Below are 18,898 nucleotides of genomic sequence, written 5' to 3' on the forward strand. Positions count from 1 at the left end.
TTGAGGTATATTTGATTTTAAAGTCTCAATGCAGACTCTCAATAATCTTCTGCTAAGTTTAATTGAAATTCACTTTCCCAAACGTTGGATTATATATCTGATTGTGTAAGATATTTAGGTGTGTTTTGTTTTGTTTGCCTTTTACACCTTGAATAATTTAAAAAGTCCATCACTTCAAAATCATGTTTGTAGATAGTATGGATTTTTTATGTTGTACAATCAAATTTTGGATATCCATTTTAAGCAATTCTAAGAGGCTGACATTTATTTTATATGGAGTAGACACTACTTCATGAGAAGAGTTGTCTTTCCTCAAATATTTAAGATACATACATTTTCAATAAAGATGGCTATTCCACTTAATAAAAATGTGCTGACTATAACTTTAAATCATATTACATTTCTACAAAACTAAATGAATGAATCTTATATATATGCATATTATAAAATCAATATTCAGTACTAAGATTTCCTTTATAATATATTCATAAAAGTATAACATTGTATGTCCTTAATGCAACATGATAGGTTCTTATAACTAGCCTTTAACTTTTACTGCTATAAATTTTGGATTAAATAGTATTCTTCCATGAATGTGAAGACTTTTAAAAGTATTTTATTTAAAATATCATTAGTCTATTAATTTAATGTACTTTGCCCTTTAGTATTTTCATGTAAGTTGTTTCTGGCAACCACAATTTATTACCAATCTATTATTTTAAGAGGTTTGGAAATAATTCCTTTAAACTAAATTATTCTAATACAAAATTCACAACCAGATTCTAGGTTTAATAAAAAAGAAATGGAAATGTCACGATTTTTTGTGTCGAAAATAAAGAGATCTAATGCAATAATTAACTACAGTATCTTTAAAGATAAAAAACATTACATGAATGATGCATGTTTTGAAATAATTTTGAAGGCTTCTCTTCTTTGTAATAGAAACTATTAATAGTCTATTTTTCAACCTCTGCTTTAGTGCACAGTTAGGTGCTATTTGATAACAATATACCTGAAACCTCTTAAGCAGAGACAATAAGCCAAACACTTTACAGTGATCTCCGCCTAATGACATTTTCAGTGGCGATGCTCTGCTGTGTAGATAGGGCAGCAGTAGGTGTACACCCTGAGCCAACCTGCACACGGTGCTGTTCTGCGCGCTTTCAAGACCCAAATTACCAAGAATATTTCTTCAGAACTGAAAGTTTTTCACAACTAAGCATGCTTTGAGTCATTCTGCCTCTAGTGTGCATAAAATATGGCTTTCTTTTTATAGAGGCAGGAAACATGAAAATATAGTTTAATAAAGAATTCTGAACTCTTTCATTGAGTGTTTGGTTTATGTATTCATTTTCTTCCCTCTCTTACTGTAAGTTATGCATTTTTAATTCTTTTCTAGGTCATTATTTTACAGGTTTAAAATGAAATGGAGGTTTTGGAAGGTCTGACAGTTTGCTTGCTTGGTTAAATTCAGCAATTTTAGTACCCCCTGAAGGGCATTCTAGCATATGGATTGATCTTGTAAAAGGAATTCCTTTTCCTACATGGAACTGAAGATGATAAATACTTTTGAACCCTGCATCTACCTTGACCACAATGCTCATTAACTTTCAACATGAATAATTGTTGGAGGGATTTCTGATGCTGTAGGATGAATTCTTATTGATTACTACCTCTTTAAAGAAGCATTTTAATGATCACAACTTTAAAAACCTTTACAAAAATAGCCATATTTATGTGAAATATATCCATAATGTCATAAAATCCTATGCAGCAGAGTTGTTAAAGGACTGAGATTTTTGAAAGTCCATTAATCAACTTTGGGATATGCTTTAGCTATGGGCTACCTGAGACCTATGAGAGTGTATCAAAAGCAATAATATGAGTAATTGTGTGTGAGTAAAATGGACCATGTACAAACAGTAGATGTTATTTTTAAATATTAGCTTTTCATTTTATTAAGGAAATAGTTTAGTAGAAAAAGGACAAAGTACAATAAAGTAGACATGCATAACTTTCATATTTGAATTTCACAGTTCTTCATAAGGATATTGGTCCTTGCCGAGCAGCAACAATAACAGGGACACTCTCTAGGATTTCTTTAAATGATGATGAAGAAGAAAAGGGAACAAACCCCGAAGAGCTAAGCTATTCAACATTGCCTGGAAATGTCATTTCTAAAGTCATTATCCAGCAGCCCACGGGCTTGCACATGCCCATGAGTATGAATGAGCTGGGCAATCAATGTTTGAAAAAGGAGAACAGTGAATTGCGGAGAACTGTGTATTTATGTACGGATGATAATTTGAGAGGGGCTGATATGGACATAGTCCATCCTCAAGAAAGAATGATAGAAAGTGACTACATTGTGATGCCCAGAAGTTCTGTAAATACCCAGCCATCAATGAAAGAGGAAAGCAAAATGAATATTGGCATGGAAACCCTGCCACATGAAAGGCTGTTGCACTACAAAGTAAATCCTGAGTTCAACATGAATCCCCCTGTTATGGACCAGTTCAGTATGAACTTAGATCAGCATCTCGCACCCCAGGAACATATGCAGAATTTACCCTTTGAGCCCCGCACAGCTGTGAAGAATTTCATGGCCACTGAGTTGGATGATAATGCAGGACTATCGAGAAGTGAAACTGGATCGACCATATCAATGAGTTCTTTAGAGGTAAGCAATAAACTTTTTCTGGGCATTTGAAACATAAGAGATTGGTGTGGTCCTGGACAGAGAGAGAAGAGTCACATTACCTTTTGCAGTTATGTACCCATAAGAATTTTTGGCATGTTGGGATTAAAATAGTCTGAATGTATGTTTTTTTTCCAGTAGTGCATCAGAATCCTCTTTCTCAAGATCTTGTTTTTAAAAAGGAACCCTCTATATCAGTGGTTCTCAACCTGTGGGTCGCGACCCTTTCACAGGGGTCGCCTAAGACCATCGGAAAACACATATATAATTACATATTGTTTTGTGATTAATCACTATGTTTTAATTATGTTCAATTTGTAACAATGAAATTGGGGGTCACCACAACATGAGGAACTGTAATAAAGGGTTGCGGCATTAGGAAGGTTGAGAACCACTGCTCTATATTAAAAAAAGATACCTAGAAGTCATAATTCTTCATAAACCAAGTAGAGCACTTATAAGGAAAAAACCCAGAAGCCCCTCCTGACATTTCCCAGGTACTAAAGGTCTTTTGGTGGTTAAGGAAGTTTCTGGTTAGCACTACAAACTTAAACCAATTCTGGATTTTCTGCGTGAGGGCAGCTGTTAAAAATTGGAATGTGATTACCATTACACTGATGATAAACTATTACTATGTTAGATCAGTGTCTCTCAAAGTAAATGTTTTGCTCTTCACCCTTACAGAATGATGACCACTAAAATTGTTGGTCTTTAATTGTGACCTCTCAGGAGGGATATAAATTGAACAGGCTAAGAGTCAGGACTCAGGGGTCCAACAACATGGCTTTTGTAAAAAAGCAAGCTCCTCTCAGTTTCTTTTCTACCCGTAAAGTAAGTAGACAATAGTCAACAACGATCAAAATCATTCATATTGTATTATAGTCAATCAAGTAAGATCTAAGGAATATAATGTCTTCTGTTCTATGTGTGACTTTTTTATCCTTTATCTTGAAGTTTTGTTGTAAAGTCACTGCTGATATATTTACATGTGTTCAGTATACAATGTGATATATGCACTCTTTTATATGTATTACTCACTTTTTTAATCTGAGGTTATTTTCTAAGACACTATAATTCGTTACCTACCCTTTCCCTCAGAAGTGTGCTGATAATCGTATGTTCTGGTGTTCCAAAGTGCCCAGGGGCAACTGTCTCTACCTTCACCCCACAAAGTCATGTCTTCTAGGTTGAAACAAAGAGAGATCCTGAAAGAGTAACTTGGTGAGTGGTATTATTTTGAGGTTTTTCCAAACTGAATCAGGGAAATTTTAGAACAAAATGAGAATATACACAGGATTTCAAATAAACTCCTAAATTCTAGATCAATCTTAAGTGGAATGGGATTTCTGAGGAGAATCATCCTTCAGAACCAAAGGCATAGGGCACTGAGGCCAAGTTCATTGCAGAGTGGCTGGCTGGAGCAGCCTCTAACAAAAGCATTCCCTCACTCTGAATTAGCAGAATAATGACTGTTTCTCTAGTGCTAACTTGATATAATAACCTAACATAAATAAGCATAATTCAGATGCACTACTGGAAAAATCATGACCATATGTAGTCTTCTATTTAGAATGGTTCTTTCGATGTACTAAAGGGGTAAGAATGAAATTACATTAAATATTTTACTTGTTATAAAAACACTTTACATTTAAAAGCCTAAAAATCTTTCTGTGTTTGATATTGTACAGGGTGTGTGTACTTGAACAACAGACTGTTCAATTTGTAATTTGTCATTTTTCTAAGTCTCCACATCCTTATTATTAAGTACAGCTATGATTCAGCCAAAAGATCTGCATTTAAATGACTTGGAGATCACAAGGTTTGTATCTTGAGAAGGAAGAAAATTCAGGTTTCAGAATGAAAAGTCAATTCCTCATTTTCATTCTTTAGAAGAGTTTCATAGTTAGTCTAATAGTTAGGAATTGCTTACAGTAGCCATTTTAGAAGACAGCTAGCTGAAAGAAAATATATAGATGTGGGAATGGATAATAAAAATTAGCATTTATATAGCATCTTTCATTAGCAGAGCCTCAAATCACCTTAAAAACATGAATTAATCTTCACAACACTTCTGTGCAATGGATAAGTTGTTATAATCCTTAAAGTCATTTGTTCAAGGCTACAGAGCAAGTGTATAGCAAACCCTGGAATAGAATCTTTCTGTCCTAATCAATTTTACAACTTTCTAAAGAGACAGCAATGCACCTGAACATTAGCCTGCGAGTAACTATAAAGTTCACTTAACCCTGACTGACACTTGCTCTTAGAGTGGATAAAGACATGAAGTGGATCAAGTATAGGTGTATATAACTTCAGATTTTGGAGATAGGCAAGTCTCCAATGACAAACCATGATAATAAAGTCAGTGGTATGGCTTTCTTAATGAGCAGAGAGATGCATTGTAAGAGTTGTCAACTCTGCTAGGCTGTATCCATAGGACCAACCAATGGGGAAGATGATATTCTGACAACAGAGAAAAATCAGAAAGATAACTAGAGCACCTGCGTGGAGAGTGGGGTTAACAATAGCCAGGAGGAGACAAGTCTTAGTGGGTAGATATGTGGATGACATGAGGCATAGGCCATAGAACAATTTGAGTCTTGTCCCCCTCTGAGTGAGAAGGGAGACTGCAGCCACAGGGATGGTCAGATAGTTTCAAGGCTAAAAAGATGTTATTATTAATTCAGGACATTTCCTCTAGAGGAGTGGGTGTTCACAAATTACCCAGGTGGGAAGCGATGAGAGAAAGAAAGAGCAGGGTAAAAGCTACCAAATGTAGCATAGAATGCAGTGTTAGAGAGGAAAAGAGAGGGAGAAAAGAGGAAAGCCAAAGAGTGGGTGAACGTATTTATTCAAATCAGCAGGAGGCAACATAAAAAGAGGGAGACTCCCCAATCCCAAAGGCAGTGCCAGCAGAAAAGGCTCCAACCTCCCGGGGAGTTTGTTCAGCTAACCCTTGATTATTGAGTGTAGAAAGCATTATATTTTCATGAAGTTTCTTGGCATGAAAAATATTGTCTCCCTGCCTGATAGTACCTTGTTTTTTTCTCATCATCTTTCTTCCAAACTGTATCCATTCCCAGAATGGACTTGTTAAACAATTCTGAAAAATTTAGATTTAGTTTCAACAATTATGGATTAATTAAAATATTACTATGGTAAAATTTCTCACAATGGCTCTAATTTCTTTGCTTAAGAAAAATGAAATTATCACCAGCATTTAAATTACTCACCTTCAATTAATTAACAAAATGTGTTGAGTGTATAGTATGTACATAAATAAAGCAAAAAGATACTAGTTGCTATGGAAAAGTGGGGAGAAAAAGAGGTATCATAGTTCTCAAACCACTGAGGACTATGAAATATAGTTTAAATCTTATATTGTGGTTCTGTTTATTTTTTGAAAAAATATAGGTGTATCATTGTTAAGAAGATAGGCCAGTAGTTGTTTTGAATCAATGGAACACTGGTATATTTTTTCAACAGCTTGTAGCTGTTAGATCTAGATAGTAAACATTTCTTCACCCAGCTGTCTTCCCAACTTGCCTGCATGTCCTGAGCCTGTTTGGCACATGATCTATTCTTCATCCTTTTCTCCTGTATCACTCAGAGTTGATACAGGCTTCTGTGTCACTGGCTTCTGGCCAGTGAGAAGACTGCCAATAGGAAAGACAAGAGAGAGATAGGAGGTGGGGGAGAAGAGAGAATCCCAGGATATTTCTCCCTGCTCTCTCTGCTTTTGGCAGTACCCTGTGTCTCTTTAGCTGCAGTTCCAGAGTGCTTGTACCTGGTCCCTGGGCTCAGGTCATTATGCCATCTCCCTTTGTCTATCCAGCCTGGCTGGGCACAGTGGCTTCTTCTCTTGCTAATATCTAGGTTACCTCATGGTCCCTTATATGGCTCATCACTCGAATTCTTATGAAACACATTAAGTGGATTCTGCTATTCCTGTGACAAATCTTGCCTTAAGTTATATTATTAATAAAGAAACCCTTAATAGTTAATCAGAGGTAGCTAGGTTACAAAATGATTTTTATCAAAAACAAAGCTCCAGTTTTGTCCATCCTGGAAACTGACCATCACACTGTCACAAAGATGGCGATGCCCAACCCCCTTAGCCCTTCTGGAGTCCCCCAGTCCTTTCAGCCCCACCGCTGAGAGCAAACAGAGGGTGTGGGGGCTTCATTGCTGCGATAGTGGCGAAGCCCCCAGGCCCGGCAGACAGCAGAGAACCACGGGGAGTGGGCCTAAGAAGGAGCCCTGATGGCTCCTGGATTGGAGAGGGTGCAGGTCGGGCTGAGGGACACCCCTTCCCCCCGTGCACGAATTTTGTGCACTGGGCCTCTAGTTTATATATAAACTTAGCTATATATCTGAAAACATGTCAAATAATCTCAATTTAAGTAGGTGAAAAGGGCCACCATTCTTAAACTAAATTTTTGTTTCCCCATTTTCCTTTAGACATGAATTGTAGGGCTCTCAACATAATGATTTTCAGAGATAAAACATTTTAGGTATAATGTCACACCACAAGTGCCTCCCTTATGGCTAGTGTGAGGATCAAATTAGATAATGTATGTGCAAACCCTTTGAAAATTGTAAGGAGTGCTTCAGATGGGAGGTTGTGTTATTATTTTACTACCATTACACCTTTAATGTTTGTGAAGAGGCTTGAATGCTGGTCTAAATCGATATTCAGGGTATTAGACAAAATGTTATGGCCTCACTTGAGAAGTAGGAGACAGTCATGTAGAAGACTGTCATGAATAGAAACCATCAGAACTGACATTTGCCAAAGCAAGTTTTTGGTGTTTTTTTTTAATTCTTTTCTCATATGGCTGTGAGGAGAAGAAGCCTTGGCCTTCTTTAGTGTTTTGGTTTTACTCCTGAATTAGGAAATTTTATCTTTTGTGCTGGCACACAAACAAAATTAGCTTAAATAGAAGTCATTTTTTAAAATTAATTACTCAGGTTTTATATTCACAGACATATTATTAAAGCTTTCTGAGTGAAAAACTTTGTAAGAGAATCTTTTAATGGTAATCACATTGCATTTATTAGTCAGTGGAATATATTCCTCACTGAATCTCCTAATGTCCTGTCCAGCTTAATGTGCAGTGACACAAACAATGAAGTATTCCCTTTGAGAGAGTATTATTCTATAAGAACTACATATGGAGCGATGCCTCTATGCATATACTCACCAAATATTGCTCAGAGTAGCCTCGTACCATCCTGCATTTTTTTCTTCTATTAGTCATAAGCCTGGTTTCCTAAAAATTGTCTTGATTCTCTTGGCTGTCAATTGATTTATTCATAATGGGTTTGTGTCATCCACCTACTTCTCCAAATTCTCCCAGAGTATTCCTAAGGGGGGGGGACCCAAACAAGTCTCATTCCTTTGGATTTGTCCACCTGCCACAGTGCGGTGCCTTCAGTCATTCATCAATAATTTTGTGAATCTGTGCTTTTGTGCCAGGCCCTCTGCTAGATGTTGAGGATATAAAAGTAATCAAAAGAGATGGGGATCCTGCCCGTGTGGTAGAGATAATTAACCTTTAACAAACGAATCATCTGAAACTAGGTAGTGTTCTGAGAAATAACTGTGGACTATGAAGGAGAGACTTCTTTATCTAAGGTGGTCTGGGGAGCCGTCTGAAGTATAAAGGGATTCAGATAAAAAAACAACAACAACAGTGCAGAGGTACTGAGCTAAGAGAGAGCTTGGAATATTCTCATAGGATTAGAAGACCTTTGTAGCAGGGGGTGAGCTCTTTAAGATGAAGTTGGAATAGGAAAAGAGCAGATTGTGCAGGGCCTCTAAAACAATGGAAGCAAGTGAGGATTGTGTTTATCATTTCTCTATCCATCGACCCCTTTGATGGATTGGAAGAGGAAGAATTAGGATCCCGTGGTTGGAGAAAAGGAACTGGGACAGAGAGCTGGAGGATAGTTAGGAGTCTCCTGAAGTAATCCATAAAAGTGATGCAAGTAGAGATAGAGGGAGTGGGTGGATCAAGAAGTATTTTGGAGGTAGAACAGATGGCTCTTGCTGATGGATTTGACATGCAGGATGAGGAACAGAAGGAAGAAAAGGGTGATTCCTCAGTTTCTAACTTGACCAATTAGATATACAACTTTTTCAGTGATTGGGGGTGGGGGGGAATAAAAAGAAGAAAGAGTGTTTGAAATTGAAAGGATGGTATTTAAAACCATGAAATAGATTCTATTTTCTGGGAGAGAACTCCACAATAAGAAGGCAGGGAGATGAGAAATAGCCAGCAAAGGAGACTTGAGATTGATCCACAGCAAATAAGAGGGAGGAAAAAAAGGAAAAGCTGACCGATGTTGAGTGTTTTAATGAGGAAACGATTAACTTTCCAAACCTTCTGAAAGTCCAGTGAGATGAGGACAGAAAACTGACCTGGAAAATTGACCAGACTGAACATTCCGATTTTCCCATCACACCACCACTCTTCCAGTGCCAGATATTTCTTTAAGGTAAAGTAGATTTTGCAATAGGAGATGGAGAACTCAGCTACTCTTTGTCAGGGTATCATTGCTCATAAACTATCCTATATTAGAATAGTTGTTATTTTACTCAACACTAATACGTATATTGCATCAGATTTTCTCTTTAAAGTATCATATTGCTATGTTTTCCCTTAAAAAATAATTGGCAAGTTAATCTGGTTACCTTGCTTTATGCTTAGAGAGCATCTCTGTCCACTGTTGTCAGTCTTGGATTAACAGGGTCCTCTAATGTTATTCTTGATGAGTTTTAGTAACAATCTGCAAAATATAACAGGCATCTTTGCTACAAAAATATTATCACTTGTACCACTGAGCAGTTAGTGAGAGGGTGGAGAAAACGCAAGGTTTGGAGTTAGAAGACCTGAGTGTGAATCCCAACTCATTTGCTCATTATCCAGGTGAAGTGGACAAGCTACTTTAACTTCTCTAGCCATCAGTTCTCTCATTCATAAAATGGGGATGGTAAATAATACTTTCCCACCCATCTCATAAGATAGTCAATATGTTCATATGTGAAAACACTTTATAAGCTATAGAAAGTTGGGATACGTGGTCAGTATTGTGGGGATATGAATATTACACAAAGTTTTACCTCTCTTGGGCTCTGAAAATTTGCCACATTTCCCCACGCTCTCATTTTTAAGTCTTCACTGCTTTATTTCCCATCTTTAGGCTCTTTTGATAGAAATCTGCTTCATTTGTTTATTTCTTCATTAATCCCTCAAGGCTGCCTGTTCTGTTACATACCTTTATGTTAGAATTTAATTTTAGTAAATGTAAATGGAAGACAGGGTAATCTATTTGTAGGAGTATATCCATTTTCTTTTCCTTATTTCACATTGACATAGGTGACATCTGCTCTAGGAAGCAGAATCTCTGGTGTTTTTCTAGGTTCCCATCTTTTGTTCTTGCTCGTAAGACATGGAGCCTTTAGCAACACAGCTTTGCATTCAAAGAGGCAACAGAGAATTCCTCAACGTGTACAGCAGAAGGGCCTCTTACTCTCTAGCTAGCTGAGCCTTTTTCATGAGATTTCACTATTCAATTTTCAAATAGAACACAAAGCTTGTGGCTAATGTTCCATAATAATTGCTTAAAGCTAAGTGTTTCCCTACTTCGATCTGCAGTATTAGGAAATAATTTTGCTTAATGTATACTTACAAAAAGCATCCTTCTGAATCACAGTGCCAAGAAGGCAACACATCCAAAAGCCGAATGGGAACACTGACATTGAGTCTAGCATAGTGCAGTTAGATAACAGCAGTGGCAGGGAGATGACAGCGGAGATCTAGGTTAATGCCTGCCCACGCCCCTCCTTCCAGGATGTCACCAGGGCTGGGCTAGGCTAATGCTGGGGACATGGAGCAAAGGGACATCAACGTGCTGAGTTTCCATTTAATTCGACGGTATATGAAGACAGGCTTCTCAATCCAGCTCCACCAAAATCAAATTATTTCAGAACTTTTCAATGTTTTTTTTAACAGCAAAATTATTGTTTGGCATATTACCTTCTGTCTACTGTAACAAGCTTTGGGGAGTTGGTTCCATAGGGAGGGTCTGGTTTTACAGTGACCATTTAACACTAGTAGCAGAAGTTTAGTCAGGTTTCTCAATAAACTATGAGTGCCTTTCTGTCTCACAGTTACAAGAGTCTCCCACCTAACTTGGATGTGATTCCTTGTTAAGTCTCTGTACTTAAGACTGTATATATTGGGAGAGGAGAAGAGGAAAAAAATAAAACAGAAGTTTGTCCAAAGGTTTAAATATTTTTAGCAATTGCCTGAAGATTACTTGTTTTGATTATTTAATTTTTCCTGTTTCATCCCCATTCCCTCCCCCACAAAAACACCCTATATTGGAAACTTGCTTTGTACTAGAAAATTTGGAGGACCTTTCCTATATTTATCAGCCATCTCCTTTTATACGCAGTCATCCTATGAATCCAGCGACTTCTTGGAGCAGATGCTAAGAATACCCTTTCCTATGCTAATAAAATATCATCACATTAATTTCATTTTAATTATGTTTACCGATTTTTATCAGGCCTGCTGCCTAATTACTTTATTTTATTTATGCATATTTATCTCTATTATAGGAACTGTTTAACAGAGCTGGAGCTATAGAGTAGCTCTGTGAGCTATTATATCTATGTTTTGCTGAGGTGTGGACTATTTATTTGTTTTAGTAAATTATGATTAAAAACTTGACATCGTAAGGAAGGACCAGCAATTAGAAGGACTTCCTCCCTCCTGTGGAGGAGTATAAAAAAATAAAACATAAGACATTTGTTGGTGAGATTTATATAGAACTTTAGAGTTTAGTTGGTATGAGGTCTTAAGATGGCTAGATGTTTTCTCCTGCACAGCTTTTAATCTCTTTTGTCTCCAAAGTAGTTTTACTATACTAGACCTCAAGTCTCATTCAATATTGAAATTTGTGTGACTTTTAAAAGAAAAATTTCACCTTACTAAAAAATTAGAGTTAAGAGATAAAGATGAGAAATATTTTTATATATTCTTTTATATGATACATAATGTTACCTTTTATATAATGTGTATAGAATAGTTTGAAATCATAAACTTTTTCACATTATTTTTATGAGAAGGCAATACTTATAAAGAAGCAGAATTATTTTACTGAAAATAATTTTCATTTCAATGACTAAATACAACTTTATTGGTTTTTCTTCTTTTAAAAAAATATCTAACAGAGAAGAAAATCACGATATTCAGACCTTGACTTCGAGGTAAGTTTCTAAGATTTTTTAAAAATAATTTTAATTACTTGAATTTATAATTGATATATAATTACTTAAACACATTACTCTGTGCAACTATGTCGAGGTTCTTTTCTAAATTAAATGAGAAGTGAAAAAATTTTTAATTAAAACCTATATTAGTTATAGGAAAAAATTTTAAGGCTCTAATTACTTAAATATATGCTAAACAGAGATTTTCCAGACAAGTGAGGAGTGAGGAATCATTTTATAAATGGCAACATATGTGGGTAACTTATGGTAAGGCCTGAACTTGGTCAGTTCAGTTTGCTGAGAGGTGGGAATGTTCGATTTTTAATCTTTCATATTTAAAACAATTATAACTGTTTTACTTCGTGACAGCTATAAGAGAGCCCATGGGGATGCCTTGGCTGGCAAGCTAGGCTTTCTCTGGGATTTACTTGCCTGTGTTTTGATTCCTATTATTTAGGTTCTCTCAGGTACATTCCAGATTCTTTTTTCCAATAGCAAGTGTAGGTTCAAACTGCTCCTGTGTGTAGTAAATGCCTTTTCACAGATATAAAGATGAAGATCTTCATTTCCCAATTTACATTGAATTTATATTGATGCTGCAATATCGGTGCTAGAAATTACTGAAATCATGTCATTTGAACAGTTTATGCTAAGCACAAAATTAATGATGTTTGAGCATCACATAAAATGCACTTATGCATCTTGATAATTGGAGATGATTCATAGCCTGCTGACATAATTGGATAGACTACATCATAAATTGCTCCAACATATTTGTGCTGTTGTGATGCTTACATAAAACAATATTCTTAGCTGATATTCCTAAAATTATGGGAGCCTCCTAGAACATGGCAAGTCATAATTTAATCATTTCATTTACGTAAATGGATGTTGTTGCTCAGTAACATACATGAGGTATCAAAAATGAGATTTAATTGTTTTTATTTATTGCAATGGTAAACAAGATCTGGTTTTACCCTGAATAGAGTAAAAAATATAAGTCTTTTTTAGAAATATTTCAGTAGTATTTGTATAGGATACTAAATGATGATAAAGAATATAGCAGTACTGACATGACTCAATTGTAGCAATCTGACATGGGATGAATATTTTATTATATCCTAAGTTTTTATGGCAAAAAGATAAGGACTATAAATTCAAAGAGAATAAATTCAGCAATCTTCTACTTTTAAGTTCTTTAGTACTTTCTTGTTGTTGTTAATTCTCACCTGAGGATATTTTTTCCATTGAAACAGAATGAAAGGGAGGGGGAGAGACAGACACATTGATTGGTTGCCCCCTACATGTGCCCAAGCCAGGGATAGAGCCTGCAACCAAGGTATGTGCCCTTGACTGGAATTGAACTCAGAACCCTTCAGTCCTTTGGTTGACCCTTCAACCACTGAGCTCACCGGCTAGGGCTCTTAAGTACTTTTAAAGGGATAGATACCCCTCCCCATTCTTCAGTTAGTAAAAAACAGAAGATCATATTGTGTGTGTGTTGTATTGGCCTAAAAGCAGTAAGTTGTAAGGGTAGAACAAAGACAAGGAGATGGGAATTAACCCACTGGCATTGGGGACAAAATATGAAAACCTACATAAAAAATTAAGCCTCAGTGCAACCAGCCAAAATTATGTAATCTCAAGCACTGAAAAGAAATCTAATCATACCGTGTCACTTAGAGCATTAGAAAAACTTTTTTTAAAAAAAATATATTCTCTATGGCAACTGGTAGCAGATTCCTTAAGCTGATACTTCTTTCTCTGCTTTAGTATTCTATTCTTACATATAACATGGTATTTTCAAAACATATTGATGAAGAAATGTTGTAGCATAACAACCCTGGATATTTTTTAGCTCATTAATTGCTATAGTTATTGCATGATTGCAAAAGGCATTAAAACATGGGGGGGGGGGGAATAACTTTGAGCTATTGGTTTTTCTTTACAAATCATGTAGTAGTACTATTTCCCTTAGTCAATATATAACTTTAGTTCTGTGGCAGATATCTCAAATTATAACCAGAAAAAAATTTAAATGCTGATGAGTTTGAATACAATCTATTTTTACTTTGGATGGCCCTCGAAGAAGTCTAAGTTATCTTCTTCCCCTTTTAATTTAGTGTGCATGAATCTAACTTGTTTATGTCAAGCTTCCTGATAGCTCTCCAGCCCATAAGCTTTACCAGACAATGGCTAAGTTAGGCATTTTGCCACTGACAAACAAACTGCCTTCTGGACTCCTGAAAGCATTTCTCCTTCAGACTTTAGGCCTTACACATGCCAGAGAATTTACACAGGATAATACAACTCGTACACCCATAAAACTCTGTGGCTAGTAAGCACTATAGCTGAGAAAAAGTCCTTCCATGTAACCATCCCTAAGACAACACTGTATTCTTGGAATAAATAGAACTAAGTGTGGACTAGTCATAAAATGGTAGAACACTGGCTCTTGGAAAATATACAAAAAGTACTACACTGATATTCTGTGACCAAACCTCTTATTGGATCTGTATTCCCAGCTCCAAGCAGAGATTTGTAACATAGTGAACATTCAGTAACTTTTTGCTTTAATAAAAAGTTAACCACCCTAGGCAGTTTGGCTCAATGAATAGAGCACTGGCCTGAGGACCAAAGGGTCCCGGGTTCAATTCTGGTCAAGGGCATGTACCTTGATTGCAGGCTGGGCCCTGGTTGGGGTGCATGCAGGAGGTAACCAATGGATGTGTCTCTCTCACATTGATGTTTCTGTCTTTCCCTCCTTCTTCCACTCTCCCTAAAAATCCAATGGAAAAATATCCTCAGGTGATCATTAACAAAAACAAACAAAAAGTTAATCAACATTGTATCTAAACTGAGGCAGAGACCAGTATATGGATTGACAGCTATGGAGGTGACACTACAAAGATATCCACATCATCTGTAACTCAAGGAGGTGAATGGCAGGTAGACGTTGGCTAAGGTGTGATGACATGCTCAAGAAACAAGAAGCAAGTTGTATGTCACTGAAACATGGAACCTATGGGAAAAAAAAGAATAGACAGGGGAGGTAATTTAGAAACCATACTGCAAAGAACTTATACCCTAAGAGAGGAAATTTTACCTGATTTGTTACTAAAAGCTGCTAGGGCTTCTCTGTTGTATTCTGTTTTGTTTTTTAGTGAGGAATGATTTGCTATGATCTGGGCTTGGAAAGATCAATATGGCAGTAATAGGAAGGATAGGTTGGAATAGGGTGAATGTGAATGTTGAAAGTTACTTTCTACAAATTAGAAAGTAACTAGTCCATGTAAGAAATAATAAGGTCCATTTCCTAGAAGTGATAGGGTAAGAAGGGGATGGGTAGATGGGTAGAGTCAAGATCTATGGAATTTGTCCTTGACTTTGCAGGCCTGAGCCTGGGTTTCTAGTACTATCAACAGATCCAGGGAAATTAAGACACCTTGTTAGGATGAGTTGCATTTAATACTATAGGAATTAAGATGTCTAACAGTGTTAAATCAGAAATATTAGGCAAGTAGTTTAAATTTTCTGTATGGGTTGATGATGAAGCTCAGGTAATTCTTAGTAATGTAAGTATAAACATCCATTCTGAAACTATAATGGGCATTGTTTTCCATTCCATGCTAATTATTTATTTTCTCTTCCAAAAATATGGCAATAAACCTTGTCATATTCTTCTATGGGAACCATGCAGGCTCTTATAAACACCTTAGAATTTCCTTTGAAGTTCCTAGTGAGCCTCACACATCACATACCCTTTTTGCTTTTCAAACTGGAGCGAGGTAAAGGTGAGCAGAGGGCACAAGGAAGCACAGATCTATATTAACCATGGCCTAAAAGATCTTGGGAAACATAGTTAAGATAAAATATTACTTTGTTATTTTAGATCACTATGAAGACAGGGAAACTATGGCATAGAATAGAGGTTTTCAATTTTTTTTCCATCTCATGACACATAAACTAAATACTAAAATTATGCAGCATACCAAAAAATATATTTTTTTACTGATTGGATTTGTTCATGCTATTCGGCTATTGTGTTGGCTGTTATTTTTTTATTTGACAATCTAAGGGAAAAGAGGTTAGTGCTCCTGACTTAATTGTCAGGTATTGCATAATGTTTTAAAAGTTCTTTTGGCACACTGATTGAAAATCGCTGACATAGAAGATACATTTTATGTTAATTTCTAAATTAAAGCATATGAATCCTAAGAAACATCTAGGCCCCTCCCTGCTTTGTCCCTGACCTGACCCCCAGCAGTAAATGCACTTGTTAGGCAATCAGTGCACATCCCCAAGGAAAAGTTTGAGCAGTGCAGTACTAGTTACATCTCTCTCTTCTATATTACTAAATTTACACTGCTGCAAAGTTATTTGTAGCCAAGTATACTGTTGACAGTGACAAAATATGTATATATATATTATGTATGTATATATATATATATATATATATATATATATATATTCAGTTTATCAGACCCTTTTGTCTAGTTTCTTTTAAGCCCTGGGTGCTATTTATTCAAATAGAAACATACTTGAAACCAAGGATACTATGTCAGGCAGTTCAAGTGGCTACATTGGGACTCCGGCTAAGGAAAGGTACATAAAACATTCTGTTCCCACCCAGCTTTACAAATCAAGCTAAGACCCTGCTACCTTAGTGGTTGAGTGTTGACTCATGAACCCAGAGGTCATTGGTTAGATTCCAGGTGAGGGCACATTCCCAGGTTGCAGGCTCCATCCCTAGTAGGGGGTGTACAGGAGGCATTTGTTCGATATTTCTATCTATCCCTCTCCCTTCCTGTCTCACTAAAATCAAGCTAAATTTCTGCAATGTGTGTTGTTTCCATAACAAGAGTTTTGACATTCATTTCAGACTAGTATTAACAGCCACTCTGGATGTAAGCCTTCTATGCAAAGCAGTAAAGAATAAAAATAGCCATAGGTTTAGAACAGTAAATATGGACAGTAGCAACAGAAGTATATAAACTTCTAAGGCTGGTAAAGTTAATTCAGGCAAAGTGGTTTCTAATTCCTATCAGCAGATGATTTCCAGGCCCCATAATCTAAAGTTTATAGTCAGAAAATTCTCCAACTTTTTCTAGCACCTTTTCTGTTGGTAAAAGTCTGAATATAGTAATGCCTATCTTATCCTGTGTAATTCAGACTTAAAGAAATCCCAACTCTATAATCCAATTTTTGAATTTAAAAGGGAGAACCTCTAAACTATTTTTATCAAACCTTCCTACAGGCCCTTTATGAGCTACTGGTAAGGAAAATATGGGAGAACAGTAGGATGAGAAGGGGGAGAAGGCAGGGTTCCTGCCTGGGGCCAAGGAAAAGAGCCTTCCTTCCAGTGGGAAAACCTCTTCAATAGGAGAGAAGGCCAGATTTATGATGGCCCTCCCTGTACAGGCATCTTCCCTGGTCAATATGCCCATGCCATCTCATTCATTCAATTTATTCCATGCACACTTACCCAACACCTGCTGAATGCCAAACACTGTGCTAAGTGGCAGGGATACTAAGTCACTGTCCAGAAGGTGTTCAGAGAGAGATATGAAGACCAACCTTTCAAAAGATTAATGCAGACCTGTGGGATAGTTGCAGGTGATCAATATCCACAGAGTTTATGGGCTCACGACAAAAGGCAGCTAACCCACCCTAGATTGTTTCATCTCCTTTTCCACCTGAATAGCATAATCACAGACTTGAACAGTCCAGAGGAGGACGTTCCCTGCATCTCTGGGATACATCTAAGATAGCAGCATGCACAGAAAACCAACTGTGGAATAGAATGAATTTCATCTCTCTCACCACCTGTGTGAGCCAGAGAGCTTGACTGATCCTCTTGAGCTTCAGTCTCCTAATGAGACGATGTCTGCTACCTCCCAGGGTCATTGTGAGGATTAAGAAAGATAATAATGGCTACATTTCTTAAGCGCCATGTCAATCACTGGTGACTGACACTATACTTTCAGTCCGGAAGACGAAACAGGCTGGGTACTTAACGTGTTAAGTGGCTCTTATCTGGGTCTCCACTGATAAGTGACTTAAATCCCTTTTTAAATCTTCAAAACAACCCTGCAAGGTTATTCAGACTACTAAAACTGGGGCGAAAGGATGATTGGATTTCGTGCCTCAGACCACACAACTTGAAAGTGATAGAATGAGATCTAAATCCAAGTTTGTCCAGACCTAGAGTTCTTAGATTTGACATAACCCAGGTATTTCATCTAGGAAATCACCTGGGATATCGTAGATGCTCAAGATAGACAGACAGATTGTTTACATCCTGATGTTTTTTAAAATAACAAATTCCATGAAAGTGCTTTACAGTTTATCATTTTTTTCTCTAATATCAACAATTAAAAGGCTGCAAAGAAACACAAACCTTTCATGAGACATTATTTTTTTGTGCAGTTAGGGTACAGGTTCATACACAGCTTCAAAAAATGTTGAGTGATAATAATTTGAGTGAAAGGGAGCATTACCAAGCCTTTATCTTTATTACAAAAGATGCCTTTAATAGCTGACAGGTATTGTAACCGAAGGAGTAGAAAATCCATATGAGTTAAAATTTCATCATTACAAAGTTTTAGAAAACTGAGTTCTAAATTGAGTTTTTCACACAGAAGTCAATTATTTTGGGACACAGGATGAGTCACAGAAGAAAGAACAAGATAAATAAATAAACCCTAAGGTTAGTAAAAACCCCCAAATAACCATTAAAATGGACCAGTAAGATTTATAAACATGCAAAATTCTCATTGGGTGGTTAAAGCTATCAAAAGCATGAGTGCTATAAAGAAATAATTATTCTGAGAGGTAAATAAGGGGAAACACTTATTGCTTGTTAAAACTAAAACCACAGCTAAGTTTTTATCCTCAAACATTGCTGAATTAGAAAC

The 18,898-nt window shown here is 36.6% G+C and overlaps 1 protein-coding gene across 1 annotated transcript in view; it reads left to right on the forward strand.

Annotated features, from left to right (window-relative positions):
- Nucleotides 1-18,898, forward strand: part of ADGRB3 (adhesion G protein-coupled receptor B3) — a 690,088-nt gene that overhangs the window by 660,187 nt on the left and 11,003 nt on the right. The window contains exons 29-30 of the mRNA XM_081094478.1: nucleotides 2,037-2,680; nucleotides 11,943-11,978. Coding sequence (XP_080950604.1) covers nucleotides 2,037-2,680; nucleotides 11,943-11,978 — 680 coding nt within the window. The remainder of the gene's footprint in view (nucleotides 1-2,036; nucleotides 2,681-11,942; nucleotides 11,979-18,898) is intronic.

The sequence above is a fragment of the Myotis nattereri genome, assembly GCF_964212035.1.
Source record: "Myotis nattereri genome assembly, chromosome: 6".
Taxonomy (NCBI): domain Eukaryota; kingdom Metazoa; phylum Chordata; class Mammalia; order Chiroptera; family Vespertilionidae; genus Myotis; species Myotis nattereri.